This window comes from Macaca fascicularis, chromosome 7 (assembly GCF_037993035.2).
Source record: "Macaca fascicularis isolate 582-1 chromosome 7, T2T-MFA8v1.1".
NCBI classification, from domain to species: domain Eukaryota; kingdom Metazoa; phylum Chordata; class Mammalia; order Primates; family Cercopithecidae; genus Macaca; species Macaca fascicularis.
This window is the reverse complement of record NC_088381.1, coordinates 69,140,070-69,153,459: the sequence shown is the minus strand read 5'-3', so window position 1 is coordinate 69,153,459 and position 13,390 is coordinate 69,140,070. Positions and strand designations below refer to the sequence as shown.

At 44.0% G+C, this 13,390-nt stretch overlaps 1 protein-coding gene and 1 pseudogene across 4 annotated transcripts in view; one reads left to right on the top strand and one right to left on the bottom strand.

The window, feature by feature from the left end:
- Positions 1-13,390, top strand: part of ALPK3 (alpha kinase 3) — a 61,338-nt gene that overhangs the window by 34,142 nt on the left and 13,806 nt on the right. For all 4 annotated transcript variants that reach the window (XM_065548340.2, XM_045395940.2, XM_045395939.2 and 1 more), the window contains 2 exons: positions 10,183-12,328; positions 13,041-13,188. In XM_065548340.2, the coding sequence (XP_065404412.1) occupies positions 10,183-12,328; positions 13,041-13,188 (2,294 nt within the window). The remainder of the gene's footprint in view (positions 1-10,182; positions 12,329-13,040; positions 13,189-13,390) is intronic.
- LOC123574986 (small nucleolar RNA SNORA25) lies at positions 6,264-6,381 on the bottom strand (annotated as a pseudogene).

Genomic DNA, 13,390 nt, shown 5'->3' with positions numbered 1-13,390 from the left:
AAAAAATTAGCTGGGTGTGGTGGCATGTGCATGTAGGCTGAACTATTTGCAGGGCTGAGGTGGGAGGATCACTTGAGCCTAGAATGTTGAGGGTGCAGTGAGCCAAGATCACACCACTGCACTCCAGCCTGGACAAAGTGAGACCCTGTCTCAAAAGAAAAAAAAAAGAAGAAGAAGAGGGAAAAGATATGAAGAACCAAATATCAATTTTATTTTATTTTTATTTTTTATTTTTTTGAGACAGAGTTTTACTCTTGTTGCCCAGGCTGGAATGCCTGGCACACTGCAGTGGCATGATCTCAGTTCACTGCAACCTCCACCTCCTGGGTTCAAGAGATTCTCCTGCCTCAGCCTCCTGAGGGAGTAGTTGGGATTACAGATGTGTGCCACTACACTTGGCTAATTTTGTATTTTTAGTACAGATGGGGTTTCACTGTGTTGGCCAGGCTGGTCTTGAACTCCTGACCTCAGGTGATCCACCCACCTTAGCCCCAAATATCAATTTTAGAACTGAAAATTACAATAACTGAATAAAAAGACTCACTGGTTGAGCACAACAACAGAATGATAGATGACAGGGAAAAGTCAGTGAACTTGAAGTTAAAGCAATAGAAATTATTCAATCTGAACACATAAGCCCACAGAGAGAGAGAGAGAGAGAGGAAGGGAGGGAGAGAGAGGGGGAGAGAGAGAGAGAGAATCAGAAAAATCAATGAACAGAGCCTCAGAGACTTGTGGTGCAGTACCAAAAAGTCTAACACTTGTGTCACTGGATAATCAGAAAGAGAAAGAACAGTGGTGCGGAAAAAAAAATACGTAAAGGAATAATGACTGAAAACTTTCAAAATTTGGCAAAAGTCACAAACCTATAGATCAAGAAGTTCAGCAAACCCTAAACAGAAAAAGACCATAGAATTCCACATCCAGAAACCTCATAGCCAAACTGTTGGAAAGTAAAGACAATGAAAAATTCTTGGAAGTAGCCAGAGAAATGTAATATATTATTTATAGGGGAGCAATGATTTGAATGACTGCAGATTTCTCATCAGAAACAATGGAGGCCAAAAGGAAGTGGAACAACATATTTTTTTAATGCTGAAAAAAAAAGAACTTTCAACCTATAATTCTACATTTAGCAAAAATATCTTGAAGTATTGAAAGTGAAATAAAGACATTCTCAGATAATGGAAAAAACAAGAGACTACATTGTCAGCAGACCTGTTCTAGAAGAATTGCTAGTCTGGGAGCTGTGGCTCATGCCTGTAATCCCAGCATTTTGGGAGGCTGAGACAGACTCACCTGAGGTCATGAGTTCGAGATCAGCCTGGCCAACATGGTGAAACCTCTTCTCTACTAAAAATACAAAAAAAATTTGCCAGGTGTGGTGGGGAGCACCTATAATCCCAGCTACTTAGGAGGCTCAGGCAAGAGAATCACTTGAACCCAGGAGGCTGAGGTTGCAGTGAACTGAGATTGTACCACTGCATTCCAGCCTGGGTGATAGAGCCAGACTTGGTCTCAAAAAAAAAAAAAAAAAAAAAAGGATTGCTAAAGTAAATTTTTCATACAGAAAGGAAATAATACCAGAAGGAAGGAAACCTGAAACATCAAGAATGAAGGAAGGGCAATGGAAATGGTAAATATCCTGATAAATATAATAGATCATTTCATCTTGATTTCTTTAAAATATGTTTGAAGGTAAAAAGTTAAAAAAAATACATTATCTGCTGGAGGTTTTTTAATGCATGCAAATGTAATATATAAGACAAATATAACATAAAGGGGTATAGGGTAAAGAAACCTATATGGTGGTGAGATTACTGTATGGCACTTGAAGTAGTAAAATATTGACTCTAAGTAGACTGTGGAAAGTTAAGTATGTATATTATAAGCCCTAGAGCAACAACAAAAATACTATACAAAGAGATATAGTAAAAATCACACTATATAAGTTAAAGTGGAGTACTAAAAGATGTTCTAATCTAAAAGGAGGCAAGAATAGGGAAACACAGGAAGGAAAAACAGAGGAAACAAATAGCAAACAAATAATAAAATTATTGAGCAAAATCGAAACCTATAAATAATTATATTAAATATAAATGGTCTAAACATATCAATTAAATGACAGATTGTGAGACAGGACCAGAAAAACTTTCCCAACTTGATGCTGTTGATAAGAAATCCACTTCAAATATAATGATATAGATCAGTTACAAGTAAAATAATAGAAAAATATATACCATGCAAACACTAATCAGATGAAAGCTGGAATGGCAATATTAATATCAGACAGAGTAGACTTCTGGGGAAAGAAAATTACTGGCTGGGTACAGTGGCTCACGCCTGCAATCCCAGCACTTGGGGAGGCCAAGGCGGGCAGATCACCTGAGGTCGGGAGTTTGAGACCAGCCTGACCAACATGGAGAAAACCCATCTCTACTAAAAATACAAAAATTAGCCAGGTGTGGTGGCGCATGCCTGTAATCCCAGCTACTTGGGAGGCTGAAGCAGGAGAATCACTTGAACCCAGGAGGCGGAGATTGCATTGAGTTGAGATCATGCCATTGCACTCCAGCCTGGGCAACAAGAGCAAAACTCTGTCTAAAAAAAAAAAAAAAAAAAAAAAAAAATTACTAAGGGAAAAATAGTGAACTTTCTAATGATAAAAGGGTCAATTCAAGAAGACATAACAATAAAAAATATGTATGCACCTAACAACATACCTTCAAAATACACGAAGCAAAACCTGACAGAACTGAAAAGAGAAATAGAGAAAACAATAATTATAGTTGGAGACTTTAACACTCCTCTCTCAGTAATCAATAGAACTAGTAGATAGAAAATCAGTAAGGATATAAAAGAACTGAATGGCACTATCAACCAACTGTCTAATAGACATATATAGAATACTCTGTGTAACAATAGAATACTCATTCTTTTCAAGTGCATATAAAATATTCACCAAAATAGATCATATCCTGGGTCATAATATAAATCTTAACAAATGTGAAGTAATTGAAATAATACAAAGTATGCACTCTGATCAAAATGAAATTAAACTAGAAATCAATGACAGAAAGATAATAGAAAAATTTCTAAACACTTTTAAATTAAAGAACATACTTTTATGGGCCAAGAAAGAAGTCCTAAGGCCAATTAGAAAACATTTTAAATTGAATGAAAGTGAAAATACAACATACCAAAATGTTGGCTGCTGCTAAATCAGTGCCTTGAGGAAAATGTATAGCATTAAAATGTTTATATTAGAAAAGAAAAAAGATCTGAAATATCAATAACTTGAGTTGCTACCTTAGAAAACTAGAAAAAAAAGAGAAAAAAATAAACCCAAAGCAAATAGATAGAAAAGAACAGAAAACAATGAAACTGTGGAGAAAATAAACCCAAAACTAATTATTTGAAAAGATAAATAATATCAATAAACCTCTGGCAAGACTTACATAGAAAAAAAAAAGAAGACACAAAATACAAGTATTAAGAATGAAAGAGGGGCTATCACTCCAGCCCCTGTAAGGATTGACAGGGTAAAAAAAAAAAAAGACTACTATGAAAAACTACACATAAGTTTAACAACTTATATGGAATAGAGCAATTATTTAAAAATTACAAACTACCAAACTTATGCAAAAGTGACTACCCTGCCCCATCCCTGTTAAGGTCCTGGTTTTGTCCCTTGCTCTCCCAAACCAGCGTTCCAGGGCCATGACCCCTTAGAGGGTTATAAACCATACTACTTTTCATTCGGTTGTTCTTTCCTGTTCTTTCCCTTATGTGTTTGGCACTGTGAAAGATGCAAAGGTGAAAAAAACTTTTTATTTTTTATTTTTATGTTTTTATTTGAAGAGACAGGGTCTCACTCTATTGCCCAGGCTAGAGTGCAGTGGTGTGATCATAGCTTACTACAGCCTCCAACTCCTGGACTCAAGCAATTCTCCCACCTCAGCCTCCAGAGTAGCTAGAACTACAGGCATATGCCATCACACCTGGCTAAGTATTTTGTGTTTTTGTAGAGACAGGGTTTTGCTGTGTTGCCAGGCTGGTTTTGAACTTTGGGCCTCAAGCAATTTTCCTACAGTGGCCTCCCAAAGCACTGGGATTCTAGACATGAGCAACCATACCTGGCCATAGACTGAGTCCTTAATATCTGAGAATTTATGAGGGAAGAGGGAATAAGACAGGATGGCAAATTAAACCTACTAATATCATTTGTAGTAAAAAAGCTTACATAGAGCCAACTAGGTTCATTCTGCTCACACCATTTTTATTTTTAAGAAATATATGACATTCCTTCTCATATCTTTACACAGTTCCAGATATAGATGTACACACACACACACACACACACACACCCTCCATCATAATGTTTAGTAAGAGGGGTCAGCCCTTGTAGAATTGTACAGAGAATATTCAGTCATCCACCATGTATTTATTGATTTCCAACTCCTAGGCCTGTACTGGGCCCTCTTCAGAGGGGAAGAGTTCACAGATTAGCAGGTGACATATGCATGAAATAAATAACTACCACACAGAATGGGGGTGTAATGATGGAATTAGGTAAATTTGCTGTGGGGGCCACTAACGTTTTTTGGGATAGAGGAGAGAACTCAGGAAGTCTTTAAAGAAGAAAAGAAAGTTGAATGAGGTCTTCAAGGATGAGAAGGAGTCCTTCAGCAGGGCAAGGAGAAAGGTGAGAATGTCTGGCACAGAAAAAAATACATAAAGGAGTTACAAAATAGCACATTTGTCAGTACAGTTAAGTTAGTGTTGGGCGGAGGGACCCAAGAGATGAACCTGGAGAGACAGATCTGGGACTCTTGCTGAGGGACGGGCCTCACTGATCACACAAGTGTCGATTTCCATATATACTTTCATTTTTAATTGTATTTTTGTTAACTATATGTCACATGCACAAGGTATAAAATTCAAAAAGTACAAAAGATATATAGAGAATATTAAGTCTCCCCACTTTGCTATCCCCACTGCTCAGGTCCTCTTCCTGAAGGCAGTTGCCAAAGCAGGTTCTTTTTTTTTTTTGAGACGGAGTCTCGCTCTGTCACCCGAGCTGGAGTGCAGTGGCCGGATCTCAGCTCATTGCAAGCTCCGCCTCCCGGGTTTACGCCATTCTCCTGCCTCAGCCTCCCAAGTAGCTGGGACTACAGGCGCCCGCCACCTCGCCCGGCTAGTTTTTTGTATTTTTTTTAGTAGAGACGGGGTTTCACCGTGTTAGCCAGGATGGTCTCGATCTCCTGACCTCGTGATCCGCCCGTCTCGGCCTCCCAAAGTGCTGGGATTACAGGCTTGAGCCACCGCGCCCGGCCCAAAGCAGGTTCTTTGGGCATCCTTTCAGAGCTGTTTTCTTTAACATTTGAAAATATGTGTGTGTGTCTGTGTATTTTCCACACAAAGGTTGCGTATTATATTTTCTATCCTTTACCTTGCTTTTTTATTTGGATATTTGTTTTATTTATTTGGAATGTAGATATACCATAATTCATTGGATCAGTCCTGTATTGTTGGAATTTAGGTGATTTCTAGTCTATTGCTATCATAAACAATGCTGCAGTAAATATCCTTGTATATAAGTCCATCTGCACATGAAGGTACACCTGTATGATAAATTCCTAGGAATGGAATTTTTGGGTTAAAGAGTATAAGTATTTTTAGTTTTAATAGATAATGCCAAATTGCCATCTGTAGAGGCTGTGCGATGCCTGTAACCCTGGCCAAGAGAGTACAGCAGTTCACCTTATCCACAAAAGATACTTTCCCAGATCCCCAGCAGATGCCTGACCCTGTGGATAGTACCAAACCCTACATATATTATGTTTTTTCCTATACATACACACCTGTGATAAAGTTTAATTTATAAATTAGGCACCATAAGAGATTAACAACCATAATCATAAAATAGAACAGCTATAGTAATATGCTGGTATCACTACTCTTGCACTTTGGGGCCATTTATTAAGTAAAATAATGGTTACTTGCACTCAAGCCCTGAGATACCAGGACGGTTGATCTGGTAACAAGACAGCTACTTAATGGGTAACGGGCAGCCTAGTGTATACCTTGTGGTTATACTGGAAAAGGGGTTGTTTCACATCCCAGGTGGGATGGCATGAGATTTTATCATGCTGCTCAGAACAGCGCAAATTTTACAATTTGTTTTTTCTTTTTACTTTGGTTAATCTTTAAAACTCTCCCATGGCAACAATCATGGATTACTATGTCATATAACACCTAAGTCTTAAATCTCCACAGGAAAACATACCACCATCAAGTGCCATGGCATCCTATAGAGAACTTCCATCTTTGGTCACAGCATTAAGAGCTCTTGGTTTCACAGCCTCTTTGAAATGACCTATAAAATTTATCAATTGTTTCTTTCTGGAATTTTTCATTTAATATTTTCAGACCAAGATTGGCCACAGTTAACTGAAACCATGGAAAGCAAAACCGTGAATAAGAAGGGGCTACTGTGTGATTAAACTTTTTGCTCTTTGAAGCTAGGGTTTTTTGACTTTATCCTGTCAGTGATGGTAAGCCATTGAAAGGTTTTTTAAGAGGGGAGTGTTACAGTCAGGTTTGTGTTTTGGAAAGGTCATTTGGGCTGCAGTGAGGAAAAGAGTTTAGCAGAGGCAAAGACTAAAGTCATGGATATCAATTAGAAGGCTTTACAGTAGTCCAGGCAAGACAGAATTGTTGGCAGCTCCGATTAGGCAGTTTGCAGTGGAGATGAAGGAAATGGATATTGAGATAAAGAAGTAGGTTCAATAGAACTGAGGGATTGATCTGGCTGAGAGTGCGTTCGGAGTGAGGGTAGCTTTCATCAAGAAGTTCTATTTCCATGAGTCTTGTGAACAGCAACAGGCTTGTATGCACAGTCTGCACCTTCTTTGTAGATTTATAGATCTTATGTCTTTAAACATTTTCTAATCCTAGAATATCAAAAGATAAAAAAGAGGCTGTAGTATATTACTAACTGCTGTTTGTTGGCACCAAGGCAGTTTTGTCTGTTAATATCTGGTTGTCAGAGAAGCTGGAAGAGCATCTTTATTAAGATTCTTCAGTCAGGCCAGGTGCAGTGGCTCATGCCTATAATTCCAGCACTTTTGGAGGCTGAGGCGGGTGGATCATTTGAGGCCAGGAGTTCAAGACCAGCCTGGCCAACAGAGCGAAACCCCATCTCTACTAAAAAATACAAAAATTAGCTGGGTGTGGTGGCACACACCTGTAATCCCAGCTATTCACGAGGCTAAGGCAGGAGAATCGCTTGAACCCAAGAGGTAAAGGTTCCAGTCAGCCAAGATCATGCCAGTGCACTCCAGCCTGGATGACAGAGCAAGACTCCATCTCAAAAGAAAAAAAAAAAAAAAAAAGATTCTTCAGTCAGCCTGTAGTCCCAGCTATTTGGGAGGCTGAGGTGGGAGGATAACTTGAACCCAATAGGTTGAGGCTATAATCCTGCCTGTGAATAGCCACTGCATGCCAGTCTGGGCAAGATGGCAAGAACCTGTCTCAGAAAAAAAAAATCCTTCAGTCAGACTTATTCCTGATACTTGCCCAGCCAATTTTTCCCACATCCATACCATTCATTCAAAATTCTGAATTTAGGCTGGGTGCAGTAGCTCACACCTATAATCCTAGCACTTTAAGAGGCTGAGGTGGGAGCGTTGCTTGAGGCCAGGAGTTTGAAACTACCCTGGCCAACATGGCAAGACCCCATCTCTAATTTTAAAATATAAAATAAATTTAAAAATTAAAAATTTAAAAAACAGAAAATTCCTAATTTAGTAAAGTAACTTTAAATTCTACACTTAATTTACATACATTTTAATTATATATATTTAAAAGTCTTTCATTTTGTGATCTGATTGCTTTGATTTTGTGTGTGGTTCTGATATTTAAAAATATTTTTATGTTATAATTTCAGTTTTATATAATACCATTAATTATTTCATCTGTTCACTCAGTTTCTACTAATTTTTTATGATGAAAAATGATACAGTGTTTTCACTTTTTCTCTGCATTTTCTTCATTCATCTTCTTTTTTATGGGCCAGAGTTTCACTCTTGTTGCCTAAGCTGGAGTGCAATGGTGCAATCTTGGCTCACTGTAACCTCTGCTTCCTGGGTTCAAGCGATTCTCCTGCCTCAGCCTCAGAGTAGCTGGGATTACAGGTGCATGCCACCATGCCTGGCTAATTTTTGGTATTTTTAGTAGAAACGGGGTTTTACTATGTTAGCCAGGGTGGTCTCAAACTCCTGACCTCAGGTGATCTGCCTGCCTTGGCCTCCCAAAGTGCTGAGATTACAGGTTTGAGCCACTGTGCCCGGCCTTCATTCATTTTCTATCTCATATTAACCTAAAGTTTGATTTCTAAGTGATTATCCTTATGTAGGTAAATATCCTCTATTTCTGTTACTTGGTTTTTCAGCTTTGAGTAATGTCTTTGGTGCCTGGCTCTTACAGGTGACACAGTCAAGGAAGTTACTTCACTTGGTTATTTTCTTCCCCTTTCCACTTTGATGCTGGCTCTGTTGTATCTGTATCGTCAGGGCATAGAACATTGACATTCTGATTTGCCATTCTAAACCCCACTTGATTTTAGTTTTGCTTCTACAGTTATATGTTAATATGCATCAATATATATGTTAATGTAAGTGAAATATATTTAGTGCTTATCGTCAGCTCTTTTGCTGTTGTTTCCTCAATCATCTTTTGGTTGACTGCATTTGTTCCCTGGTGATTTCCTCAAGCAGGGCCTGTGGGAACAGTATTCCTTTAGTCTTTGTATGCTAAAACATAATGTTCTTGGCTTAGCAATTTTCCAGAGGTTTCTTCAGGAGTGTAGTTGCCAGTGTTTTCTGAGATCTGCCTCCTCCATTCCATCTCTTCTCCTTGTCTGCTCTGCTCAGCTCCCGTGTCTTCGGCCAGTTTCCACCCAGGCCTCCATGAACCTGCAGCTCTTGTTGCATGTGGACTTACGGGTTTATAACCATGGGATGAGACCTTTGTCTACAGTAGCTGTGATTTTGCCAGCGTCTTGAGACCTGCTGAACAGCTCCACTCCCTGCGCACTGAGCTGTGGCCCTGTTTATTTCCCCATATCACTTTGCTCCTCCTCAGCTTCCCAGTGTCTGCATCTGTTGGCTTTTGGAAGACGTTATCCTTTTGTTTGTTTTTTGAGACTAGGTTTTATTTGCCTCCAGTTCACTAACAAAGGATTTTGCTTTGTTTATTTCATGTTTACTTTAGTGGTTTTGATGATATCTTGGAGGAAAAGAGGCAAATCACTGTTAAACGCCACCATGTTTGACGGGAAGTCCTTTAAAAGTGGGTGGCAGTATGATATAACAACAAAGAGCATGGGATTTGGAGCGAAATACACCCAGCTGCAAATCTGAACTCTGCCACTTACTGACTACCTGATGGTGGACAGATCGCATGCCTTCTTGTCATTGTTATCTCTAGAATGGGGCTGATTCTCCTAAGTATTCATACTGTATGAGGAATAAGTGGGATAATATCATGTACAGGGGCCTAGCATAGTGCTTTGCAAATACATGTTCAAAAGGGTAACATTATAATGTTTCATTAATTTCCTGGCATAGATGCCATTCAGAATTACTTTAATCCTCTCTGCTTTGATGGCATCCATTATTACCACTCACTCAGTGTTACTGATGGAGGCCGGGACATTGAGGCCATTATTGGGACATCCTTTGGCACTGTCTCACTTCACCCATAATTCTATCCAAGGCAAGTAGTGCCACAGGAGAAGGACTGCTCTGGGAGCCCTGGGGAGAGGATATTCTCCTTCATATGGTAGGGGTGAGGGGTGGAATAAGCCATGAGCAACGTCTTTCAGGAAAGGCAGGATTTCTTCAGGAAGAGGTGGGAAGGGCAAGAGCTGGGTCTGGATGCTAGATATTCCCCAGTCCAGATACTGAGATCAGAGATTAGGGTAGGCGGGCATGGATGGGGCTTTGGGAATTTGTCACATGTCTTTGCCTCCCAACTTCCAGCAGACCTGAGAAACCAGGCAGCAAGATTCCCATCAGAGCAGTTGTGGATGAGGTCAGAGGAGGCTGGGATGCCAGATTGGAAAGACATCTGAATGTCCATGTAGTTAAACCCTTGCTTTTGTCCCCGTGTTCTCAGGTCCTGGAATGCCAGACAACCATGGCTCCTACTGTGTCAGCCAACAGCAGCTCTGATGTAGCTTCCATTGGTTGTAGCACCTCTGGAAGTCAAGGTATCTTTGAACCCATGGATATGGAAACCCAGGAGGATGGGAGAACATCTGCTAACCAGAGACCTGGAAGCAAGAAGAATGTGCAGGCAGATGGGAAGATACAGGTGGATGGAAGGACCAGGGGAGACGGAACACAGATAGCCCAGAGGACATGGGCAGATAGGAAGACACAGGTGTATGCTGGGACACAAGAAAGTAAGAGGCCACAGTCAGACAGGAGTGCACAGAAGGGCATGGTGACACAGGGAAGGGCAGAGACACAGCTAGAAACAGCACAGGCAGGTGAGAAGGTACAGGAAGACAGGAAGGCCCAGGCAGATGAGGGCACACAGGAAGACAGAAGGATGCAGGAAGAGACGGGGATGCAGTCAGCAGGGAGTGCGCCCACAGCCACGGAAGGTCAGTCAAAGCAGGAGGCAGTGACCAGCCTTGGCCCACCATCCAGAACCCCCGAACTCCCACCTACAGAGGGTCCTAGAGCTCCTCCAAGTATTGAATGTTTTACACAGATCCCAGAAGGGTCTTGTATCCCAGAAAAATCTGGTTTCCTGCCCAGATCTGAGGAGGCAGCAGTAACAGCCTCCAGGAACCATGAGCAAACTGTGCTGGGTCCCCTGTCAGGGAACCTCATGCTCCCAGCACAACCGCCCCATGAAGGGAGTGTGGAGCAGGTGGGAGGAGAGAGATGCCAAGGGCCACAGTCATCAGGGCCAGTCGAGGCCAAGCAGGAGGACAGCCCGTTCCAGTGCCCCGAGGAGGAGCAGCCAGGGGGAGTGCCGTGTGTGGATCAGGGTGGCTGTCCTCCAGCTGGCCTGAGCCAGGAGGTACCCACAATGCCTTCTCTTCCTGGAACTGGGCTGACTGCTAGCCCAAAGGAGGGGCTGAGCAGTACCCTGACTTCTCAGCACAGGAGCACAGCTGCCTTCCTGCCCTCTGAGGATCAGGCCCTGATGAGTTCTGCCCCAACACTGCACCTGGGGCCGGGGACCCCCACTCAGAGTCACCCACTAGAAACCATGGCCACCAGCAATGAGGGGGCCTGTGCCCAGGTATCAGATGTGGAGGGGCGGACCCCAGGTCCCCGGAGCTGTGACCCTGGCCTCATAGATTCCCTGAAGAACTACCTGCTTCTGCTGTTAAAGCTGTCCAGCACAGAGACGAGTGGAGCAGGGGGAGAGTCCCAGGTCGGGGCAGCTACCGGAGGTCTGGCGCCCTCAGCCACTCTGACACCCACTGTGGAAGTGGCTGGGCTGAGTCCCCGGACATCGAGGCGTATCCTGGAGCGTGTGGAGAACAACCACCTGGTGCAGAGTGCACAGACCCTGCTACTGAGCCCCTGTACCTCCCGCCGCCTCACTGGCCTCCTGGACCGCGAGGTGCAGGCTGGCCGCCAGGCCCTTGCTGCTGCCCGAGGCTCCTGGGGTCCTGGTCCCAGCTCCCTCACTGTCCCTGCCATTGTGGTAGACGAGGAGGGCCCTGGGCTGGCCTCAGAAGGAGCCAGTGAGGGTGAGGGAGAGGTTTCCCTTGAGGGGCCTGGCCTCCTGGGGGCCTCTCAGGAGAGCAGCACGGGTGATCGGCTGGGGGAGGCAGGTGGGCAGGCAGTCCCTGGGCAGGGACCCTCAACAGAGAGCATAGCCCAGGAACCCTCCCAAGAGGAGAAGTTTCCCGGGGAGGCTCTGACAGGTCTCCCGGCAGCTACACCTGAGGAACTGGCTCTAGGGGCCCGGAGGAAGAGATTTCTCCCTAAGGTCAGAGCAGCAGGAGATGGGGAGGCGACCACACCTGAAGAAAGGGAGAGCCCCACGGTTTCCCCCCGGGGGCCCAGGAAAAGCCTGGTGCCTGGGTCCCCAGGGACTCCAGGGCGGGAGAGACGCTCCCCTACGCAGGGCAGAAAGGCGACCATGCTGGAGGTGCCTCGGGCAGAGGAGGAGCTGGCGGCAGGAGACCTCAGCCCCAGCCCCAAGGCTGGCGGTCTGAACACAGAGCTGGCCCTGGATGAAGGCAAGCAGGAGACACTGGCCAAGCCCAGGAAAGCCAAAGACCTGCTGAAAGGTGAGCAATGGGGAGGGAGGCGGGGGATGACTTCACAGGACAGGGCCGCCATGGAGCCACGGACAGCACACCGCTGCTGCTGCTAACAGCACCACCCGATGACAGATAGCATATCCCTCCTCAGGATTCACAAATTACCTTGGTAAAGGTACCCTTCTCTCACAGCCTTTGGAATCTGAAAGGCCTAGTTCTTGTTTTGCTTCTGCCACTCCATAGAGTGGAGATAACAGTACCACCTTTGCAATGGCGTGAGGCTTAAATGGGATGGAATAGATAAAGTGCTTAGCACAGGGCCTGGCTTCAGTAGTGTTCTAGTTCTCCATCATCACCAATCCCCCTTTACAGAGTTGTCGCATGATTACAGAGTGGTGGGGACAGGATTCAAATGCAGGCTTCTAGAGTTAGGGACCTAGAATGCAAACTGAAGTTCCTGTCTCAACTGCTGTCTGGGTCCTCAGCTGGGAGCCCCTCCCAGCCTGGGGTCAAGGTGGAGTAGGGGCTTCTGTCTAGCTGAGATGTGTGCTTTGGGGGTCAGGGCAGAAGCCTGAGATATAGGCAGGAGGCACCTGGGGGCTGTGAGGCACCTTGGTAGGTCTGCGTGGAGACTTGAATCCTGTTTTCTCCCAGCCTTTCCCACCAAGGACACCCAGGAAAGCAAGGATATGGCCAGAGGAGAGGTGGTGTTCCCCTCTTGACTGGACCCTGCTCTCAGCCCCACAGGTCATCCGGAAGATTCGGGTGGAGCAGTTTCCTGATGCCTCCGGTAGCCTGAAACTCTGGTGCCAGTTTTTCAACATTCTTAGTGACTCAGTCTTGACATGGGCCAAGGATCAGTGCCCAGTGGGCGAGGTGGGCAGGAGGTAAGCCAACGATACCACCATCACCTGACCTGGCTCCCTGATTGCAGTAATACTGTTGGGCACTATCCTAGCGCTTTGAGCCTATCGCCTCATTAATCCTCACAATAACCAGGGGAGGTCCTTTTATTTCCATAGTAGAGATGAGAAAATGGAGGCTCAGCATTCTTTAAACCACTTGTCCAAAGCCACACAGCTAGTAAGT